The sequence below is a fragment of the Apus apus genome, chromosome 1, assembly GCF_020740795.1.
Source record: "Apus apus isolate bApuApu2 chromosome 1, bApuApu2.pri.cur, whole genome shotgun sequence".
Taxonomy (NCBI): Eukaryota; Metazoa; Chordata; class Aves; order Apodiformes; family Apodidae; genus Apus; species Apus apus.
The window spans coordinates 66,352,029-66,375,870 of NC_067282.1; the positions used below are offsets into that span (position 1 = coordinate 66,352,029).

The window sequence follows — 23,842 nt, forward strand, 5'->3', positions numbered from 1 at the left end:
CGGCCCGATTCGGCTCGGCTCCGGGTTCCCGCCCCGCCGCGCTGCCCGCGCTCCGTGCTGGCCCCTGGAGGGGAGAAGGGACGGGCAGCAAGGGGAGCTCCCGCCCGAGGGAGAAGGCTCAGCCCGGGCCACGGCCTGGTGCACACCTGCCCTCGGGACAGGTGGGCAAAAGCTCCCAGCGTTTGCTCGGCGCCCAAGTCCTTCCGTATAGAAATTGCCCAAGGGAGACGTCTTCCGGAAACACCGGAGAGGCCCAGGGGAGGCTGCTCCATCACACCACCGAGTGACGACGCCTGCTGCAGCAGTTCTGCAGGTGAGCGCTGCCCTCAGCCCTCTCCTGGACACCACAACATCCTGAGCACTTGCTGGAGACACCAGGCATCCCAGCCTGGCTCACCCTGCTCCATGATCCATCCATCCACGCCGAGCAGGTGGCAGTGGAGCTTGTGCTGCTTTACTCCTAACAGGGGGAGCAGCAGAGGCTGCTTTTTGACAAAGGAGTGGGAAAAGAAGCCCTGGGCTTATTCACATTAAGTGTCATAGTGAAGTTTCTCTTCTGTAAAGAAACCAAGCCCCAGTATTTTGGTGTTGCAGTGAGACACAAACACCTCATTACACGTGGGCCAGCATTATTTAGTAGTGTTTTCACACGCGGTTTTGCTCAGTTCTGAAAAGCACAAACCAAAGTCAAACAAAAACAATGCCACTTCCCCCTCACCACATGACAAAATTATTTTAAAAATTTTACTTTAAATAACAAAACCACTGATTCTTCATCTGTGTCTCCTAGTTGCCATTTCAGGAAACAGTAACTGGAAGTATTTGTTAGACCTTCAGCTTCAGAACTTCTGTGAACTGAGCTGAATGTCACTTCATATCCCATTGGTTATCCAGGTTTCCTAAGAGAGGCAGAAAGCCCTTTCCTGGAGAGAATTTAATACAAAGAGAAAAAAAAAAAACCCAATTAACTCCCATGTCAATATCTATCTAATTAGTTATACTGCATTGGGACTACAGATAAATTCAGCCAAAGGGAGAAACAAAGGCTGAAGGGATATTGTGTACAAGAGATCCATTTCAACTATATTTAGTAATACACATTAAAGAAGGAAACCTGCCAGGCTAACAGTTGCTCCAAGGAAAGGGAGGGGAGTGCACACGAATTCCAGACAAACTATAATGCAAGTTCTGCTCATGTAAACATCCCAACCAAAAGAAAGTAAATTTGGAAAGTTAGTCCATGGCTCCTTGTTTTGTGGAATCAAACAGATGTTCTGATGCGTTTTCCAGAAAACCAGGGTGCATTTCTCATTTGCCTTGCTACAATGTTCCACAAACTAAGATGATGGTTAAATGCAGTCACCCTTCATTCCAAGAGCTGCTCAAGGCACTTCCACCATGGCTCAATTTATGGCATAAACAAGAAATAATAATTTGTATTTTGGTGTGTGCCCTCTAGCCCCTACAACTGTGCAATAAATGGGAATAATCCTACAGCTTCACTTTCACACCATATCAAGGCAAGTAACAGAAGTGACTAACAGAGCTACATGAATTCTAGCAGGACCTTGTTGTACCAACAAGAACCACTGATCAGCAAACACTGCTCTCCTTCACTTGAAATGCTACCCAATGCTATCATCTTATTCCATAGGGAATGACAGTACATGAACCAACACCTAGCCTCTTACTGGCACTCTAACTTGTCATGCTCTACCACTGAACATTAAAATGAAACTCTTCAAAGGCCCCCAAGTGGCCTCAAAGGCCCTCAGCTTATGGGAACTGTGCCAGATCTCTTAGAAATGGATATGTGGATATGGCTGGGGACACAGCGGGGGGAGGTGGAAGATGCACTACCAATAAAGAACAGTTGTCTAAAACTTTCACTGACCAGCAGATACCACTTCTGACAGGAGAAAGTGCACAAATCATTAATCAAGGACTTGCAACTCATCTACTATTAAAAAACTGGGAGCATCTTCTAAGGAAGAAGAAAGTCTACAGAAAAAGGTTTACGCCAAGGAAACCTTACACTATTTCATACTCTGGAAAAAAACAAAACAAAAACAAAACTCCACAAGAATCAGATTCTGTTTCATAGGAACACAAGAGAAATCTCCTTCCTGCTTGAATAAGGACAAAGAAATACTTCTCCACTTAGATACAAGACATCCTTCTAAGAAGCAAAACAGGAAATTAAGTATTCCTCTAAAACCTTCTTTCATTTTGTTACTTGTACATTCTAGAGTTTATACAGTCTTTTTAGCATTGTAATAATTTGTGTTTTCTTTCTTAATGCCCACCCAACCTCTAAACTTTCCTACCTCACTCTTGTGTCTTGTTGTTTCACTTATGCCTGTGCTTTTCCTGACTTGAAGAGGAAAGTTTTCTAACTATACAGCATACAAAGGAATCCAAGAGAAAAGCAAATGTTTGTTCTTAATATTTACTCAAAAGTGTTTAAAACAACAACTTAACTTACAGCTTTATTAGCCTTTGGATGAACAATATAATTTTAGTATTAAAACAAATTCCTGATGTTGGTAACTTTTCTTCCTGGAACAGGCACAAAAATGTAGTTTGTTCAAAATAAATGACAGCCTTAAACAGCAGCCCTTTGTCAAAGCCTGCACAGCTGTAGGTATACAAATCACTGTCTGTTGTGTATCATGAGTGATAATTATATGCCAAAGAGAACTTTGAGGTCAGCCAGGGTGAGCTTAGTGAAGGTCTCCCCTTTGCCTGACAGCACCTGCTGGGCAAGAACTTTCTTCCTTCTTTGGAGCTGTACAATCTTTTCTTCTACCGTTCCTTCGCAGACAAACCTAAACAGATGAAAACAACAAAGCCACATCATCTCAACTGCTAGGAAAAAGTATCAGCATTATATAAGTACTTCCCTAGTAAATTTCCAAAGTGTCTCACTTCAGTATTAACAGCCTATTATGTAACTGAAAAATACACCTGTAAACAGAAAATAGCTGTTCTCATATCTAAGCATTATATAATTTCAAATAAGTCTGGTGCACTTTAGGCCTCAACTTTGGTCATGGGAAGCAACAGCAATTCTGTGACAAAATCCTGTCATGATTGCTTGATAACTGATGGCACCTATTAGACTAAAAGCATAGTACACAAAATAGCATTTTAAATTCCAGTTGCTTTGAATGTGCATTTACAAAACTAAGCTAGCCTTTTAGTACTGAAAATTACAATGCTTTTTCTAAAAGCCAAGTTTGCCACTTATTTTAAGTGCTCTGAATGTTTACATTAGTGATATCAGAAAGGTCCAAGCTCAGAGAGAACAGTGAAAAATCTCCACTCGGTAAGAGAAGAGAAAGAACTCAGTGCTTGAATTATTCTCAAGAATGAGAAGGACATTCCCACTAAACCACAGGCTGTAAAACAACAGACCAGTGCTAGCTGTCAGGACAGCAACATGCAGGTAAGTGCCACACAGAAACATTTTTCTGTGGTCTCCACCTGAGGGCCCAAACCCCAATCCCACTGTCAGACCTCATGCCTAGCTTGAAGAAAAGAAACAAGCCTCAAGCAAGGCCTTGTCTCACCAACTAAAGCCAGACAGTACATGAGCAGCAACAGCCTCATCTACTGCTGAGGAAACTCCTGACCTGTGTATCACAACATCCTTCTGCTGCCCCACTCGGTAAATGCGGTCACACGCCTGGTCCTCGAGAGCAGGATTCCTGGGGGAAAAAAAACCCAAAACCAACCACAAAACTTAAAGGCTTATGTTCAGAAATAACAGAAATATCAAAGCCTCTGTGCTTCCCTCTGTCTGCCTCCAGCACATCCCGTTTTCTTCCTCTGGAGAACTAAAACTGCTCCAAGGTTACCTTAGGTTTACTAGCTTGACCACCAGTATTCACCCCACCTGGATTCGCCCCTTAGTAGGACTGTGCTACAAGTCCACACACAGTCAGGTGTGTGAATTAGGCCAGTGTTCCATGTAGTCCCACACTGGTGGCCAGTAGTTAGTACTCACAGAAAGCTGAGTGGCTGATGAGGAGCATGAGGCAGGAAGGCAAACTCCATCGAAAGAGGCCTTCAGTCAGGAATATTTACATAAAAAGTAGCTCCATTTGGGATGCAGTTACAGGGAATACTTGTTGGCATAACATTGTAGAAATAATATTGTAGAAGTGTGTTCTTAATGCTGCTACCCAGTGGCTGGCTTTGTACTAAGACATGTTACTTTGCAAGTTCCCGTAAGTAACATTCAGTTTAAAAAGTCATACTGACTTCCAGAGACAACATAAATACCACGAGCTCACCTGCACTACTTTCATAGCCCTGTAAAACCCCAAGGTACACCTGCTATGCCTGATGACTGCCTATGCACAACAATCAGTTTGTTTCAAGACAAATTCCTTGTAGGCATTACTGTACTATTTTTAATCACTGCAATACATTAAGCCAGGGACTGCCAACTGTCCAGTACCCTTTTGTGACACAGACTGCACACTGGCTTCTTGTGATCACCGCTACCCTCCTCTATTTTTTTTTTTACCCCTACAAAACTGTACTTCATGGTGGTAAGCACTGGATTGACAAATCAGTGTCTTGGATGAAGGCTGTGGTAAAAACACTGCAACTCCTAATTTCAACTAAATATTTCCCTCCTAACCCAACTATATCAGAAGTCACAATACACATGGGTCAGAAAGCAAACAGCATGCCCTACATACACCCTTTGGGGTGGAAATTATATTTATTTTTACCAGTGCATGTCAAGAAGAAATAGGTGGTTTCCTCCAGTCAAGTTCAGGCCAACACCTCCAGCCAGCAATGAGACCAACATTACCTTCAAAGGCCAAAAGAGAGTTAAATTAATGAGCATGTTTCCAGAAAATGAATGCTTTGTATACTACACATATGAATTTGAACTGAAGTATCTGTTTATCATATTTATACTGCATGTGTACATTTACTATGTATTTGGGAGCTTGCCAGATGCAGCTTGGTAAGACACAGAAGCCTGTACAGGGAAGTTATGGCTCAGAGGCACCAGCTTACCATTCCACATGTATTACCCCTAGTTTTTACAGACTAGAGAAAAGACTGAAAGGTTTAGGCTGTCTCCACGTCCCACTCAAATGACCAGCCTCTCCAATAGCAGTCAGCACCAACACTGATTTAACAGTAATGATTACAGGCAACTGGACTGAAATGGCCTGCTAATTCTTTCTCTTCGTTTCCACATAACCTGTTATTTCAAAAAAGATGAGTAGCTGGAGAGAAAGAGCAATATAGCAGATGGTCAATTTAAGGAAGATTTATTGTACAGCAGGAAAATAATTTAGTTGAGGACAGAAACACTTGATATATGCATATCAATTGTATATATCATATATAAACAAACACTACTCAATTCCATGGTATGGTACCTTAAAATCTTGATTTTGTTTAAGGGGTCAGCTATTCATATAGCTGGCAGAAATCTTATTTTGTTTAAGTTCAAAGCTAGAAGGAGAAACATCTGTTTTGCAGACAGTGACTTGTTCAAGAAATCCAGCAAAGAAAACTAGCTAATGCACCACATCCTCCACTGACAGTCACAGATTCATCCACAGAGGAGACAGTCTGTCCTGTCTCAATCACAGAAACATCAGTGTTCAGATTAAAGTGTATCAGGATGGAGAGTGAATCTGGATTCAGACTTTGTTAGTCACCTGACAAGCTTCCTTACTCTAGCCAAAATTTCAGACTAGAAACTACTAGAAACTACAAAACACTGTAGTTAATCTGTAGTTAATAATTAAAAAAAAAAAAAATCTAAAAAAAGGTGGGGAAAAAAAGACACCTCAAAAATGCAAAATTAAGTCACAGAGAGGTCACTTTATTTTGGAAGTGTGTAACACTGACTTCTTTCACCCCAAACCCCATCTTCCTATTCTTACACCAGGGTGAGAGGAATTTTGGTTAATTTAGGCTCATTCACACATTCAGTGGTCATTCTCTCTCCTCAAAAGGATTCTGGCACAAAGTATCTGGTATGCTGGGAAACAGTAAGGAAGGGGCACCGTGGAAGTCTTGCAAGTTCCTTGGCAAGCAAGCAAAATAAAGAGACATCTTCCAACATAGTGACATGAGCTGGAAACAACCAACCTGCTCTGAGTAGAGTGAAGTGGCACTGTATGTTCCACCATACTCTGTGTAAAATCATCTTTGAATGCAACCAAAGATTTGGACAACCTGTGGACTAGCTTCGGAGTCAGATGGTGTCAGTACAGAAGGTTAACATCAAAAGGAACTTTTTTAGCAGCTGCTCCTGCCCATTATAAGATAGACATTTGTTTTTACAGCTTCCTCTGCCCCTGCTGATCTTGGCTCCTAGAGGTCCAAACCAAAGTGGCGCCAGTAAGTGGAGTCATGACGTCACCTATGAGAGCTGCTCATAGTAGCACTGGTAACTGTTTTCCTGCCCTGACTGCATACCTGAGGCCCTTTGGGGTTGTTGTTGAACTCTTCTACCACATCCATTCTCTGTTTAGGATTGACAGAGCCATCCACTGTTGCATACTTCAGCCCTAGTCGCCGGAGGTGCACAGCCACAACTTTCAACATACTCGTCCACTGAGACACAATAACACTGGGGACAGAACAGGGAGTTTAGCTTTTTTTTACTGTGAGAGTGACAGAGCACTGGAACAGGCTGCCCAGGGAGGTTGTGGAGTCTCCTTCACTGGAGACATTCAAAACCCACCTGGATGCGTTCCTATGTGATGTACTCTAGGTGACCCTGCTCTGGCAGGGGGGGTTGGACTAGATGATCTTTCGAGGTCCCTTCCAACCCCTAGGATTCTATGATTCTATGATTCTATGATTTAGAACAAGTTCTGTGTGTACTGAACAGTTTGGTTACTACAGTGTCTCATGCAGGAGGAGACAATGATACAGGCACTCTTCCCCGTTGCAGACTGGAGCCAAGTCCCTTCCCAACTTAGAAATAGATTCACCTGTAGGAGTAGTGATAGAACCTAAAACACAGTAAACTTCAGACAAATTAAATCTATAACTTACAATCTCTATTTTGGGGGGTTATTTTTCTATTTTTGTGTTTTGCCACCTACCAATCACAATTCTGAGCTTCTTTTACAAAATGAATCAATATCAACACCAAATTTGGACACCCGTGGGCCCCTCACTCCCCACACTTCTTGGATTAAACAGTTTGGGAGGCAATAATTTATTTGATAGCTTTTTGGTAGGGAACAAAAGTCATGCTGGTGTTCCCATTCTTATGGTAGGAATGCTTTTTGGAAAAAACTTTGGAAAAAAAGCTTTCTACATATGGTGCAAATCTGGAGTTGCCCAAGAACAGGACTTCCCCTTCCAATCCACCCCCAACAAAACAGAGGTGTAACCACATTGCAGCCCCACACCTGTAACTGTTTCAGGTGCAAACAAAGCAGAAAACCTGTAACACTGCAGTCTGGTGCAGAGCAAAGAAAAACTTGTATGGAGAGAGCTGTAGGACTTCAGCAACACTTAAAGGAATAAGCTGGTCAGAGAAATTATCTCAAACAGGTTCAGCTTGAACCACTACTTTATTCACCCACTTTTTTGGGGGTGTGGGTTGCCGAGCCAAAGCATATATTTCTCAGCACAAACAAATTCTTCCCAATTTTGCACTTGGTGAAAAGTCCTCTGCGGACTCAAGGCCTGAGTTTTCTCACACATTCTCCTATAATTACACTTACTTACTTCTTAAACTACTCTCTTCATTTTAGTGTTTTGGTTTTGTTTGTTTTTCTCACAATTGGCTTTCAACTATTGCAGTACTGCTGCTATTTTACCCTATCAGAAGTTTCGTATTCAATTGTTATAAACTACTTCTGCTGCTGCCTCTCAGTCGCTACAACTAAAGAAAAGGATGTTTACTAACCTTTTTTGAGACTCTGAGTGACTTTGAATAGTCTTCAGTTCAGCCAAGAGGTGAGCTATCTGCAGGGGAAAAACAAGTTAGACTGCTTGCTGTCATTACCCAGCTCATGCTTGCCTATTATTTGCTAAGATAGTAAGTTATCAAAATAACTCTTCAACTGGAATTTCTTCCATGCTCAGATTTCCAAGATATTTTAATAGTCATTAGTAAGAATGCTCCCACCATGGACAACAGAGTTAAGAAAACAAATCATACAAACTTGTTTCAACCTTCTTGTGAGAAGCCAAGTTATTGCCACATCTCCTTTTGCTGCCATCCCATTTTTTTCTATCTCCTCCCAAGCACTGTGCTCTCACATGCGTTTCTAAACTTCTGTGACTCTGGTGCTCAAGATTTTCACTGACGTTTTTTCAGCACAATCCAGATTCTCACAGCTTTATTAGAATTAGCCATCAACACCTGGTAAGCTGGAGCCTTCCCAGTAGGGGTTCAGGGGACTACCAGTCTACTCCCCTGATTTCATGTAAATTGCCAACCTAGCCCGATCTGCAATTACCAACATGTGACAATTCATTAACAATTTAAAAGGAAAAGTGTTTAAATCAAAGCTTCTCACGGAAGGTAAGAAAGTCAGAACCACAATACCTTGGTGCTCTCCCTGGTGATTTCAAATATATCTGTTTTAAAAGCTGTGCCATTGAGGTAGACTGTTGACTTGGAATCAGGAGTCTGGAGTTCAGACAGGGTCAAAGCGCTAAGTTGTTCCTCAATGGAGAGAGAAAGCCCTTCATTGTTCAAGTTAACTTGGTCCAGAGCCTGTGGGAAAGAAAGAAATATAATAAGGGATCACAGTCAAGCCTGAGATCAGATTCAGTACCAATCCACAGTCTACACAATGACTGCTGAGGACAGTGGGTTTGAAGGAAGCTATGCAGTATGAAGACAGAACAATTAAGAAACACTGCTGGGTCAGATCAACAGTCCCTTTGGCCCCTTATTCTGCCCCAAGAAGAGACAGCGTAAGGAAAGCATCTGAGTTCAGCCATTTTCTGCAGTCCAGTCTCCTCAGATTCCCTGTCCCACAGCATTTAACAACTGCAGGATGAAGTTGTTGGAAAATAAATCCCTGCCTATTCCCTTAGTATCTGGACTTTCTCTACAGCTGCTTTACATGACAGAGCCAAAACTTCCAAAAATCTACTTCATGCAAGGCAACTTCAGCCAAGGCACTTGCAGACCTCTCCAATACAGAAGCCTTTGAAACAGGCTACACCTGTGCACTCTTCAAGACTAGGTTAAGATCAAGATTTCTTTGCCATTAAAATTCTTCTTTTTTTCTTTTTTGAATCTGAATGAAGGTATTTCCAGAGGCACAGCTGCCCACCATAGGTCATGCTGGGGAACTTTTCAGTAGGAAGCTTGTCCATCTAAAACCTCTTGGGCTGTAAAACACGAGTCTTAAAAACAGCTCAGTTCATACACCCCTACCTAAGAGATGCAAGGAGGTTAAAAGTCTGTTAACTTGCACAAACGCTCTTAAAAGTCTCCAGATAAAAAACAACCCACATCACTACAATAAAATGCAATTACCACTTTCAGTAAGGAGAGATGGCAGCAGCACTGACGGAGCCTCAACAGCATGGACAAGACATGGACAGTACTTGAAACTTGGGAGGCAGTTTGGGATCCTGCTAGAAATTCCCTTTGACTGACCCCAAACTCTTGTGCAACTGTCAAGGAAGGAAGAAAAAACATGAAGAGCTCTTGGAGGCATTTCCCAGTGCTGCCCATTCACCTCCAGCAGAACTTTGATCGGTAAGAGACAAGAACCAACAGGCAAACCAACACCTGATTTAACATAGGAACCCATCAAACCCCAGTTATAGAAAAAAAACCCAAGTAACAACCCACACAACATCGAGTACCACATACATTATACTAATACTGACATCTCTTGTCTGAGCAATTAGACCTTTATTTCAGAGGGGAATTTTAGACCTAGGGATGTTAAGACATTTGCCTAGAGCCACAAAACAGTGAGAACAGATTTTTAGAATGATATGGCAGGATCGTAACATCAGGAGAGCATTACCCAAAAAATTTCTAAGTCCTGACCCCAGGTGGCCAGGTCTGTTCCCCCTCCTTATCACTCTGTATGTGTTTTTACCTTTCTCAAATGGGTTACCACCAGCATACTCTCTGCCTTCATTTTTCTCCTCTTGTCTCTTTAGGTAGGATTGTAGTGTTGCTCTAGAAAAACAAGACGAAGACTGTGGGATTTACAGCAGGAAAAAAAGTCAGGGACCTGAGCTTAAAAAGCAAGCTGATGATATATTAAGGCAAGGAAGGTATCATTTAATTACAAAATTAGCACAAAAAACCCCCCAGTTTTGTTTAACTTGAATACAATCAAAACCAAGACTCATTACAGAAAACACAAGAGGAAGCAAGTCTCCTTATTGAACTACCCTGAGTATAAAAGGAGCCAGGGCCCAATGGATAACATTCTTCACAACAAAGAGACATATTTCAATGTATATTTAAAAGAAAGGAACAATCTTTACAGCAACATTGTTGAAGGAGACCCTAGGAGAACACAAAGTGATGCTGGCTTGCATTACAGCCATCTAGCGGCCAGCATCATTTCCAACGGTATAGAAATCACAGGGCAAAGATGTATTTTCTCCTTTACAGGTGCTGGCATGTTATCATTTAAGAACTACCATTGCAGCTCCAAGTCTTTAGAGTCTTTAAATCAATGAGACATAAGCGAATGGCTAAAATACAAAGCTCATATTAGGCATGAACATATGGGGGAAAGAAATCAATCAGTTTCCACCGTTACCAGAACAAGCAACGTATTTTGAAACATGCTTGACAGACAGTCAGAAAGAGAAAAATGAACAGGAACTTACCCAAAAGTTCTTCTCACCTAAAGTGGATTTCTCTTTCAGATCTTTCACACCAGTAAGAAACAAAACCACAAAATACCTTCTCTCTACCCACATTCATACCTGGATCTTGCAAAGAGCACGTTGTACACAGACTGCTCCTCTGCTGAAAGTTTCAACTGATGCACCTGTGTGCTACGCTGGGGCAGAGATACCTGAAGTAAAAATACACAAGATCAGATGTACACAGTGCAAAAATCTTACACAGCATCACAAACGCCTGCATTCCAAGATTTAACACAGTTTTTTTTTTTAGTATCAGAAGATAGATGTTTCTTTATTAAATTATTTATATTAATGCAACTATAGCACAACACAGATTCTCGTAGAACTCCAAGTAGCCTGGTTAACACTCAAGATAAAATCTTTATTCCAATAACAAAAGACATGAGCAACTAAGTATGGACTGCCATGTAACTACCACAGAAGGATTAATTTAGCATTGTAAAAGTAGCTTCTCAGTTCCCCATTGAGATTCAGACAGCACACCAAAACCACAAATTGGAAAGGCTTACAGGCAGAGCAAAAATTACTCTGTTTAACAGATTCTTTGTAAAGACTAATGCAGAAAGCCAATGCACCAGCATGCACCAGATTAGACATGCAGCAGCTTTGATTCTCAGAGAGCTAAGCTAACTTTCCACTAAGTGGACATCTACTTGCAAGTATCTGACATACTCTCGTTTCCACATGATTTGTAACTAAAAGGTTTAATTATTCTGTGTATTTCTGCTTTCTGGCTAATCCATCAAAGCATCCCACAGGCATTCACTCCTCTTGCTCAACAGACTACAGCAGACAGGAAAACCCACCCATTAACAAATTCATACATGTAAATAACTAACTGGCTGCTGTAAGGAAAACAGAGGAACTATTGCCTAGTTGTGAAAGATGAAGTTCTTACCAAGGGCTTGCCAGCTGAATCCAGCTGGTCCTTAGTTCTCCGTAGTAAGAGGCTCCTGGTTAAGAGGCTTAGCCTCTCTCCTCCCTTCTTTGAGTTGTTATCTACCTGATACTTCCACACTTTGTATTCATCAAAAGGAGAGCAACGTAGAAACCTAGGACAGGAAGGAAGGAGACTTCATACCAAGGGAAGGAGAGTTCTTCAGCTACTTTTAAGTGACCAGAACAAAACTCCTTGCTGTGTAAAACACACCATTTTCAAATGCCGTAACTGCAAGGAGCAGTAAAACACTTCCAGTGTAGTGGTGTTGATAACTTGTTTGCTAAAATGTCTCACCATCACTAACACTGTGAAAGCATCTTTCTGATTCTGTACCCATCACTTCCTCTTACCTCATTATGTTTCAACCATCACCAAAAAAAGACACCAAGGTGCAGAGGCACTTGCCAAAAAGCATATTCATTTGTCATTTCAGAATCCCATGCCTCTTACTTGAAAATTAATTATTTTTCCCCACTGAGCAATGAGGAACACAGAGGTTAACCTGTTTATCATTTGTTTAGAGAAGCCTCAGTTTTCACCCTCTCCTTCAACATGCTTGTAGGGCAACACTCTTTAATAAGGTCCTCCCGGGCTGCCCTGGTAGGAATAAGGATTATCACACAAAATTTCTCTTCATTAAAATTGGTTTTATGGCTTTTCATCTTGGAGATACAGGAGATCTGAAGTATTGTCCCCTTTGTGCTCTATAGAAGCAGACTAGCTACATGCAACAGCAGACACACGGTCAGCCTTTTGCAATGCCTGTCACAGACTTTGCAACCAGTGCTTGAAGCAGTCATCTAACTGCTCTGGCTGACCCACATATCTTAGAAACCTCTCAAACTCAGGAACAATTTTAGCACTTCATCAACAAAGAACTGCTGGAACTGGAGCCCTGTCCCTGTGTTCACGTGCAGTCAGCTCACCTTAGGAGAGAGTACATGTCCAGTAAGTTGTTCTGTATTGGTGTCCCAGTGACAGCCCATCTGGCATTGGCTCTCAGTTTGCACACAGCTATAGAGGTTTGAACCCTTGGGTTTTTAACATTGTGAGCTTCATCCAGTATAACTCGAGCCCAAGCTACCCTGAGCAGAGGGGAACAAGGAGATGACCAACTCTGAAAGAAAAGCAGACTGTTTTTTGCACAGAGCAATAATGCTACTAAGCTCTCTAAAGAGCTACAAGCAAACACTTTTTCAGCAAGAGGCCTTTTCCTGATGTTAGCAGTAACCCGAGCTCTTAGTATCATGTGAGAGATGCTCTCAAAAAAATAATCTCTCCAGAGCTCCTGTGAAATCTTATAGGCTAGAGAATATAATATTTGCCTGGTGTCACAAGCCGGTACCGGGGGGCTAGACTTATGTGGGGAAGAAAAGAAGAGTTTCCCACAGCTGGTCTTAATAACATTTTTTAACCTTTTGCTGTTTTTCTTGCTTTTAACATTTTATTGCCTCTTTCTTCACAAGAGACAATCCATATCAGTAAGATTTTGCTAGGCTGGGACCAAGGAGCACATTTATAATTATTCTGATCTCTCTGTCTCTCTCTACAGTTTTGTAGGTGCCACCTTGATGTTCAAAGGCCTGTTCTCTTTAAGAGCTACACCTAGAGCTGGGCAGAGGTAGGAGATCAAATTATTCACCACCAAGGAACTTCTTCTATACTGGGTAGCCAAGTTCAGTTAGCATTCAGCATTCACTTTATTATTTTCAAATGAAGTACACTGCTGTTTCTTCAAGAGTGCAGCACATAAGCTCAGACAGACCCAGAGACTGAGCATGACAGGCTTCTGCTACTTTAAAGTGACATTAGTGCTTCAAACAGCAAACACCAAAGAGGAAGTTTCAGTGTTCCTTTACCCTCTCACTTGAAAAGGAGTATGAGATTCATTACTGTGCTCTTGAAATTATTTTAAAGGAATTTTCAATTTATTCACTGCAGTGTATTCTGCATTATCACAGAACAGATTTATTGTGAATATTTTCCCCCCATTTTCTTTCTGCCTTTCACAGCACCTTCATCACTTCATTTTTACTGTGCAAATTTCAACAGGGGGCTTAGAGGAAAAAATATAATTCAATCTGCTGCTCACTGTAGCATAATGGCTTGCAGCACCTCAGAACAAAACATTAAGGCAAGCTTCTCACCCCTACATCATGGTCCTCAGCAGGAACTTCTCCTTCCTCTTTTCTTGTGGGTATTTCCTTGGAGAGAAGGCTGTAGGTTGTGACAACAACATCATATTCAGAGAGCCTGCACAAAGTGAAAGCAGTGATCAGAAACAAGCAGTTGAGGAATTCATTCTGCAAGGCAGCAACTGCTCAAGGTTAAGCAGCCAGTTCTACAAGTGCTGACGTGCAGAGTTTTACAGAAAACAGAACTTCACAGCAGTCAAACAGGAAGGGCATGTTGTCCCCATTTCATGGATAGTTAAAGTAAACACAGCAAGCTTAAGATGGTAAAAGACAGTAGTACAGAATACACTCCACATGAGATGAACACTACTTAGAATCTGCTACCTAGAAACACTGCTCAGGATGGCATAAAGTGTAGAAAATTTTCTGATGAGCCACCAATGTGCAATCACAGCCCAGAGGGCCAACCACATCCTGGGCTGCATCAAAAGAAGAGTGGTCAGCAGATCAAGAGAGGTGATTCTGCCCCTCTACTCTGTCCTGGTGAGACCTCACCTGGAGTACTGTGTACAGCTCTGGAGCCCCCAGCACCATAAGGACATGGACCTGTTGGAGCATGTCCAGAGGAGGCCACTGAAAATGATCAGAGGGCTGGAGCATCTCTCTTATGAAGACAAGCTGAGGGAGTTGGGGTTGTTCAGTTTGAAGAAGACTCCATGGGGACTTTATAACAACCTTCCAATACCTTAAAGGGATCTATAAGAAGGCTGGGGAAGACCTGTTCACAAGGGCATGTAACAATAGGACAAGGGGTAATGGGTTTAAGCTAGATAAAGGTAGATTTAGGCTTGACATTAGGAAAAAGTTCTTCAAAAATGAGGGTGGTGGATCACTAGAACAGCTTGCCTAGAGAGGTGGTGGAGGCCCCATCCCTGGAGTCATTAAAGTTCAGGCTTGTTGGGGCTCTGAGCAATCTGGTCTAGTTGGAGATGACCCTGCTCATTGTAGGGGGATTGGACTAGATGACCTTTAGAGGTCCCTTCCAACCCAATACATTCTATGATTCTATGAATTCCATACTTGAGGTTCTTCCATCATCCTCCAGCCAACATACACGGTATCTCACTAAGTAGCATTTTGGTTTTCTTGGTCACATTTACAGTTTAGCACTTACGCTTCTGCATGTTTATCTCTGCTTGGCCCGTGGTACAAATACACCCTCAGTTTGCCCCAGTCCACATGTCTGTCAATCTCTTTCTTCCAGTGATGGATCAAGGATGCAGGACAAATTACTAAAGTGCTGTGGGAAGGGATAACAGTGGAATCTGCAGGGAAATATTGCAGACAGGTTTCAACACCTTCACATTACACTACAACAAAGACAGAAGTTTTTGAAAGTCACAACAGTTAAGAAGATTGGTCCAATTTTCCTGTGAACACAGTTTGTGAGGCAAACATCTCCACATTGCATTCCTGTTAGTTGTGGGTGGAAAAAAACATACTTAGAACACTAAAGTGTCACTTGCTCTCCACTTAGTTATCCTATAGTTCTGTGCACTTCCTCTGGATAAGCTGAAGTATTAGAATTCAGGAACTAAACCTGATGTCTCCTGAGAATACAGTTCCAAATAAACACTTCTTTCCTGTTACAGAAGATTGAAGTTTTATTATTTTGAACCACACAGCAAAAAGAAACACATCCTCACTAAACTTGTCAAAACAGGAAAAAGTAGTCCAACCAATTTGATGAGGACAGAGACAGTGACAAGTTGTGGACACAGAAACAATAACTGTTTAAAAACTCTAGCATTTCTTACAAAGATAAAGGTAATCTTGTAGGGGAAAAAGAAAAGAAAAAATTAGTCACAGGAAGGGGCATAGTAACTTATTTAAGTCCTTATGCTATGAAAACTATGCATATATTGAAAAAAATGATGAAATATTTTTGATAACAGCATATGTTGGCTTTACCTGATCAAGGAGGCTAACCAATAAAAAAATAAATCCCCCCAAAATATAAAGTAATCAGCTGGGAAATCCTACACATCCAATGGAAGAAAAAATGACACTGATCAAGAGAAAGGCCTTGAAATGGACTGCAGTAAACATTAACCCCAACAGAATGGTCCTACAGAAAGGAAGTGAGCACAGATAGGACCTGTCATTCTATGAGTCATTAATCTAGAATACTTGAGGCATTTCACATGGCACAGCATCGTAATTTATGTACTATATGATGGAAACAATTCTGTACCATTTTTGGATAGCCATATTTGTAACGTCTCCTTTCTCTTCTCTGTCTTCAGCTGCTTCTGAGCCAGAATGAGAGCAATCATTGTCAGAGTCTTCCCCAAGCCCATGTCATCCGCTGGAAAAAGATGCACAGAAGCTGTGATGAGCTGCAGAAATGAGCCCCTCTAGCTTAGATCTACACCGAGGTAAATCCTGCAACTGAAATTGCCCTGGGCAATGCTGGAAATAGAGATACAAGCCTGACCGTTTCAGGGTATGTTTTCGCAATGGGATAACAGCTGTAATTAGTCCAAGGGCACAGAAAAACAAGCTCCTTTAGGCCTTCAAAAAAAATATAGAAAAAGTTACTGGCCTCAGAGTAAGTTATGTGCCCAGGTGCTGCTGCCATGAATCTGCTCCCCAAAAGCCACTTCCCTGTTCCACTGCTTACCCAGAATTCCTCCACACGGCCTCTGACTCTCTCTCCAGAGGAGCCAGGCAAGCGCCTGCTTTTGGTGCAGCAGCAGCGGAACCTGAGGGGGCGAGACAGAGGATTTTAAGGAAACACCTTGCAAAGTTTAAACACTTCTGCTTCCAGTGCCAAATTATCCTACTGTCCTACTGCAACCTGACCAAAAAGGAGTCTGCCTACTTCTTTTTTTTCCCGCATGGACAGGGATAAGCAACTCCTGCAGAGGGGAGGTCAGCAGTACCACAGGTCAGTCTTGCTGACGCTTTATGCACAAACCAACCGAGTGCCTCTGAGAGCAGTCAAAGGCTCGTTCTGGTGGAAGATCCACCCAAGCCTACCTTGCTTACAACAGGCATCAATGTCAAGGAGAGGGATGGAAAACACTGCCCCTTTTCTCACCAAAGCTAAGACCCCCAGGGACTCTTAAAAGACAGAAAAAGGGACAATGTACTGTCATCGTAAGACATTAAATGGCCTTCCCCAGGACTGAAAAGGTCACAAGAGGATCTGACAAGTGACACAACATATAGACATCAATGCACCATCCTGCAGAGGCAGGTGCTTTCCTTACCTTGCATGTAAAGTCAACTATGGGTTTGGCATAAGTTGATAAAGAAAAACCTGATAAAGAAGTGCTCTTTGGCAGATCGGAATAGATTACTCTGGAGTCCAGTGGGCTGCATTAACTTGATCATCACTTTTTTAAAAGACTATTTCTTACAGCTCACTGGGAGACCTAACTGTGAGAAAAGAACAATAAGAAGGTTCTCAGTCTGTTTCTCACTAGAGACCTGGCTCTGTTCCACCAGTCCTTTATAAACAAATGGTTGTGGGTTGGTTGCTTTGTCTGAGGCACTACTACTTCATTCAAGCACTGAATATTCTGATGACACCACAGTAAGAGGGTAGAACATTAGTATTTACCAACTGAAGCAACTCTCATGGACAGAGAGTAATTAGGGCATCTCTTTCCAGCAGGATGAAAATGGCAAAGTTCTTTGAAGTGTGAAAGGCCAGGATGCTAATCACCAAGATGTCACGCTTCATCCATCAGCCTGACATCCTCCATCCTTGCCAACTCACCTTCAATCCAGAGGGATCTTCGGCTGCTGTCTGCTCTGGTGGACAGGATTCTAGAGATTTATGAAGATTATTAATAGCCTCACTTATGGCACTGTGTACAGCCCTGATTCGGTCTTCTGTCATTCTTCCTCCGTATAGATTCTGCACACCAGTGTTCACTGGAAAGATATGGAATTATGCACGAGATGTGCCTACAAAGCCAGCTTTCCCAAGCAGATCTTTCATTTCAGAGATTGGTCTCAGTGGCTACAGATGCCTGGGGGCACTATGCAGCTCACAGTAACAAAAAAAGGTTTAGTACTCTCACGTATATCCACAAGTTGTAGAATTACTTCAGAAATTGTCCTTACCAGTGTTTTCTTTAACTGGGAAAAAAGAAAAAAAAAGTAGTCCTTCTGTACTTACTTCCAAACCTGTGGCCACAATATTCACTGGAACCTAAAGCAGCAGCAGCAGCAGAGGGGTGACTGTGTGAGCCTGAAGAGGTCCCTGCTGTAGGACCCTGGAGCGGCAGGGCTGTTGTTAGCTTTGTACCACCTGGCCTGGCAAATGGGTCAGGCAAAGATTCCCCAGGGCAGCTGCTGCTTGTGCTATCCTCCCCTAAGGAAGAAATGAAAGGCAGGTTGAAAAGCCTGCCTGACGGACCTCAAAGCTTTGTGTTACAGCCCAGAGAAAAGCCTTTGTTTTGCCCAACAGTCTGCTTGCAAAATATTAGTAAGTGGTCGCATGAATTTAAGGGCGTGATAGCAGGTTACAGTGTCACCTGAGCCACTGCAGTTACTAACATGCAGGCTCCTAAGCCTGCTCCTACATGACAGGCAACACAGTTCAGCTCAAGCTTCAATGTGTGGTTTATAACAATGGTGAACTTTGCAACTGTGACCAGATCAGTGCAAATGCAAGGTCAGTTCTGCACACTGTTCTCAAAGAATTAGCTCCTTTTAAAAGACATCTTGCTTGTCAATGTTTTGGTCACAGAAAAATCCAAGAACAAATGCACCAAGAACTCATGAGCTTTTCACTCCTTCCTGGAAAGGTCTGTCTTGCCTAAAACCTGATCTGGTATAAGACATAGGGACTGATTGTTGTGTGGTGGCTCGGGAGTTACTGCTTCCCTGCTAGAGATCTTCAGTTTCCAGAATTGTCAAACTGTACCTTTTCATCAACACAATAGGTATTATGATTACAAAGTAACTCTCCTTTTGAGCTCATCATACAGGTAACTCAACAAAATGCCTTTCTTCTACAGGTGATTAATAGTAATTAATTCCTAGAATTAGGAAATCGTTTTACAGGAATGGCAGACTGGAAGAGGCTTATCTTATACCTGGTAACTGAAAGATTCAGACACAGCAGCCAAAACACGCATCAGCAGCATGCTTCCATACTGCAACAAAGTGGAAGTTACCACTTCCCTAGGAAGTTCTTACAGAATCACCTGTCTCAATCATGTAGATAAAGCTAGAAACAGAACTAGCCCTGGGCCCTAAATGTGGGAAGAAGCTCTCTTGGGAAGCCTCCACACTTCAGAGGAATCGCTTGAGTTTTTCCATTCATCGCCTCCCAGACACACACTTTGCAACTAATACTTTTCACCTTCAGTGAATCTCAGCAGACTGACTGTATATAGATCACGTGCCTATATATGTTTATGCTATTTTTTCTTAATATTAACAACTATAGTAAGACCAACTGTTTTGCAAAGTTCTGGGGCAAACAAATGTAGCCCTACCTTTTTCAGTAGTATCTATTGTTGATATGTTCAGAGCACTGAGAGCTGCTTCCAAATCCTGCACTTGCTTTAATAACCGTTCCCCTTTATCTGGCAGCAGCTGAATGTTCACTGTAGCCAAAGTACTCTGCAAAACAAACAAACAAAGAATCCAAAACCTGAGTGTGCTCACCAAGCTCTCTGCCAGCAGAGAACAAGCAGGTCAGAAGTTTAAAAACATTAATCCCATGCCACAGTCATTTGTATTTTGATATTGTTCTACAAAATCCAGAAGCATTTTAGTGCCATTTGAGGGTGATTTAAATAGTCTTCTAGCAGAAAATAAACTAACTACTAGTACACTTTAGAAGAGATGGAAGGATGCAGGGCTTCTCCCTGTTTAAAAAACAGGAAGGTAGTCAAGTGACTTTTGGACAATCTTAACATCTCTCAAAGCACCTAACATTCAACTACTTGCATGTTTCCATGCATGCAGGAACAACAGTTCCAACTGTTTATTTCAAGGGTCTGTTCTGAGCTCTAAGCAAACAGGTGTTTTAGTAACACAGACTACGAAACATAGTTACTGACAATTGTTAAAAAAAGCAGACAACATAGTTTACTTCATCTTACTGTGAGCTAGATCACTCTTGCTGCATAAGGCCAGGAGAGGCCACCGGAAACAACCATGTTATTTACAAAGGTTAAGCTGGCTCTGTACTGTTCCCTCTTTCCAGATAAAAGACAGATGCTACCTCAGGCAGGTCGAAACAGAGCAACCCCAAACGCACAAGGTTGTCCTTCCTTAGGGGTAATTGTCTCATATGTGGCTTACAACAATTAACCTGTGCCTAGGCTGAATTCCCTTCCTACCCTCATCTTTCTAAACCATCCAAATATTTTGAGTTTCTGTTGTGAGGGGATACCATTTTCTGATGCCTGTCACAAGGGAAGTCACACTGAACACAGACCAAAACCAAGGAATAATAGGTGCAATAAATTACCTTCTTCTGCTTCAGCTGAACTGCAAGATGGTTGTGAAGAGCTTTTGGGTCCTGGGGTCCTCCCACACAATGTGATGCTGCAGCTTCTGGCAAAGATGTCCCCTGCCTACTCTTTCCTGACTTTCCTGAAGGGATGTCTCTTGACTGCAAACCCTCAACTGATTTCTCAGGTTTACTTTTACCTGATGAGAAACAAACAAATTCTACTTCATCACTGTCAGAGGCAGAAACTTCATTAGCAGGCTGTCCCAGCCCTGGCCTGATCTGTATCTTGGGCAGCTCTGCCTCTGCTCCTCCCTTTGGGGCAGCACGTTGTGATTGTGGTGCTGGTGGGAAAACGGCATCTTCTTTAGACAGCGGTTTTGTTTCTCCATTCTTCCCACTAACATCTTCCTTCTCTCTGGTTTCTTTATCTCCACAGTTTTTTAAGCTTTTCACTCTGAGCTGCTCCTCTGGAGGCTTGGTACTTGCACTTTGCTTTCCAAGAATAAGTGGAAAGAGCTTTGATCTCCCATCTGGCTCTTTTTCCACACACTGAGAAGACTTGGATTCCCTGCCACTGTATTTCTCTTCCTCCCAAAGGGTGTTCTTCCCTTTCCAAGTCTCAGAAAGGCCAAGCTTAGATTCAGACACTATGCTTTCTTTAAGTTCTGGATCACTTCTATCTACTGTGGACTGCTTCTTTTTTGCTTTCAGTCCTTCTAGAGGTTCTTTCTCTACGGAGGAATCAGAGGTCGATTTCTTTTCTTTATGTGACACCAGCACGCTCTCTGTCTCTGCTTCTATTCCTTTTGCTTTACTTTCCCCACCGTTTCCTTGCTTAACTTGTTTCCAGGATGATTGTTCACAATTCTTGTCTATTACTTTGAATGGATTTCTTTGGCCACTGGGATTGAAGAGAGGTGCTGTGTTGGGCTCAGATTCTACAGCTTTTGACACGTTGGCAGCTTTTGGATCCTGCAATATATACGAGTAAACACTACTGTACCAAGCACAACCTGGTCATCTCTAACAACATCTCATTCTCTGTGAGCATCATCTTTCCTATTGTTTTAGCAGGATAAACAGTTCACAATGAAAACAAAACAAAACTGCTGGTGTTCTGCTTTCTTTGCCATCCCCATGTTTTTTGCAAATCAAGTCCCAACAGGATCATCCTCAAGAAAAGAGGACAGCCGGAGATCAAAGCCAAGTTTCTTCCAAGACTGCAGAACAGTGGATTGCTTCACCCAATTTAGGAGTAATAGAAGCCTGTTCTGGAGGCCAGCAGGCTTTTAAGCTAGAAAATACAAATTCTCCCACTATGTAGTCTCAGAGGCGACTACAGTATCCAGAACAAAAAGTCATGCTGGAATAAGCTGACACTGTAATACAAATGTAACATTCATACCTGCCACGGGATGCTTCCGCACCATTTCTTCCCATTCAATTTACTTTTAAGGCATCTGTAAAACAACCTACCAAAGAATAAAACAAGATTTGAACTATAGAGGCCAGTAAAGCAACTCTAATCGTTCTTTAAAAAGTGCTTCACACCAGAACCACAGGATTATTGAGGCTGGAAAAGACCTCTGAGATCATCAAGTCCAACCTATGACCTAACACCACCACATCATCTAGACCATGGCATTAAGTGCCACATCCAGCCTTTCCTTGAACACCTCCAGGGATGGTGACCCCATCGCTTCCCTGAGAAGTCCATTCTAATGTCTAACTACCCTGTCCATGAGGAATTACTTCCTAATATCCAACCTAAACTTCCCCTGGTACAGCTTCAGGCCCTTCCCTCTTGTCTTGTTGCTAGTTGCCTGGGAGAAGAGCCCAGCCCCCACCTGACTACAACCTCCCTTCAGGTAGTTGTAGGGAGTGATAAGGTGCCCCCCGATTTTGCTCTTCTCCAGACTAAACAACCCCAGCTCCCTCAGCCTATCCCTATAAGATTTTCCCTCTAGTCCGTTCACCGGCCTCGTTGCTCTCCTCTGCACCTGCTCCAGCACCTCAGTATCCTTCTTGAAGTGAGGGGCCCAGAACTGCACACAGCATTCGAGGTGGGGCCTCACCAGTGCTGAGCACAGGGGGAGAATCACATCCCTGCCCCTGCTGGCCACACCATTCCTGATACAAGCCAGGATGACAGAAATACCCCAGCTAAGTTATCTTGCTCTATACTTTACATCCAGACTCCCGCATATTAAAAAGCCACAAACACTGGCCACAAAGCTTTTTACAAAAACATTTTTTGCTGGATAAAGATTCCTAGAGTTGGGGTTTGGGTTGTTCGTTTTTCAATTTGAGCGACAACAAAAGTAACTGCTCAGGCAAAAACATTGTCTATGTTCTGAGCCTCAGAAGTGTCCTATGACTTCAAGGTGTAAAGAAACAGCTGTTCTTTTAGCTACACTGCACTGGCCATCTCATCTTTAAAGCACCTCAGGAACAGGAGAGCTTTGGATGTGATCTTTCTTTTTTCATACTGGCAGCCAACCAAGACTGCTGCAAGAACTTTATGAGCACTAAAAACGGTTGATCTGATGCAACCATCCTGAGTCTGGGATGAACCAAATCACAGAGCTGGGTTCAACACTATTAAAAACAAACATTATCTGATCGCTTGGGCTTATAGCACTGAATATAACTGCTAATAAAAAGAAACATGATAATTGAAGGCCCCAAGGCTGGACGAGCCTTTCCAATTCCAGCAGGAAACTGCAAGTCTGCCACCGTCAAGCAATTCCAGATGCCCAAACCTGCACAACAAACCATTGTTTCCACTCTGAGGAACTTACTTGTACTCATCTCTGTCCCTGCTGCTGAACCAGGACCTGCAGCTCCACCACGCATCCCTCATGGATCAAGCAGTGAGAAGCGGGAACGCTGAGAAGAGGAAAGGCAGAGAGGGAGAATAAAGCCAAGACGAGCTGCCCAGGGAACAGCACCGCCGAAAAAAAGAAGCCACTTGGGACAAAACACTTGGGAGAGTCTTCTCAAGAGACCACGCGACTGAGAAGACAAGGTCTGCGGCTGCCGACCCAGCACCGAACTTCCCTCCCAACAGCTGCCTGTGCCCCCAGCCCCCCCAACCGCCCGCACTCACGGCGCCGGGAGAGAGAACCCGCAGGGCGCCGGGCCCTGCGCCCCGCACACGTAGAAGCTCTTCCCCTGGCTGGGGCCGGCGCGGACACCCGTCTTCAGGAAGCAGAGGGAGCCTGCGGGACGGAGCAGACGGGACACGGGTCAGTCCGGGAGCCCCCGTTCCCGGGAGCCCCCGTTCCCGGGACCCCCCCCCCCCCGTTCCCGCCCCGCCGCCCCTCACCGTGCCGGGCGCACGGCACGGCCTCCATCGCCCGGCAGCCGCCGCCGCGCCCGCCCTGGGAGCCAGCCAATCCCCTCTCGGCG

The 23,842-nt window shown here is 43.1% G+C and overlaps 1 protein-coding gene across 1 annotated transcript; it reads right to left on the reverse strand.

The window, feature by feature from the left end:
* Positions 1 to 2,435: 2,435 nt before the first annotated feature.
* TTF2 (transcription termination factor 2) lies at positions 2,436 to 23,825 on the reverse strand. Its single transcript, XM_051608832.1, is given in 24 exon segments — positions 2,436 to 2,828; positions 3,636 to 3,710; positions 4,746 to 4,828; positions 6,463 to 6,616; positions 7,913 to 7,971; positions 8,558 to 8,728; positions 9,503 to 9,642; positions 10,080 to 10,162; positions 10,927 to 11,018; positions 11,768 to 11,921; positions 12,736 to 12,926; positions 13,957 to 14,062; positions 15,119 to 15,269; positions 16,199 to 16,312; positions 16,628 to 16,709; positions 17,732 to 17,889; positions 18,137 to 18,331; positions 19,464 to 19,590; positions 20,447 to 21,403; positions 21,837 to 21,903; positions 23,233 to 23,249; positions 23,251 to 23,320; positions 23,541 to 23,652; positions 23,760 to 23,825. Coding segments are annotated over 24 exon segments (3,531 nt in total). The 5' UTR covers positions 23,788 to 23,825; the 3' UTR covers positions 2,436 to 2,683.
* Between the last annotated feature and the right edge of the window lie 17 nt (positions 23,826 to 23,842).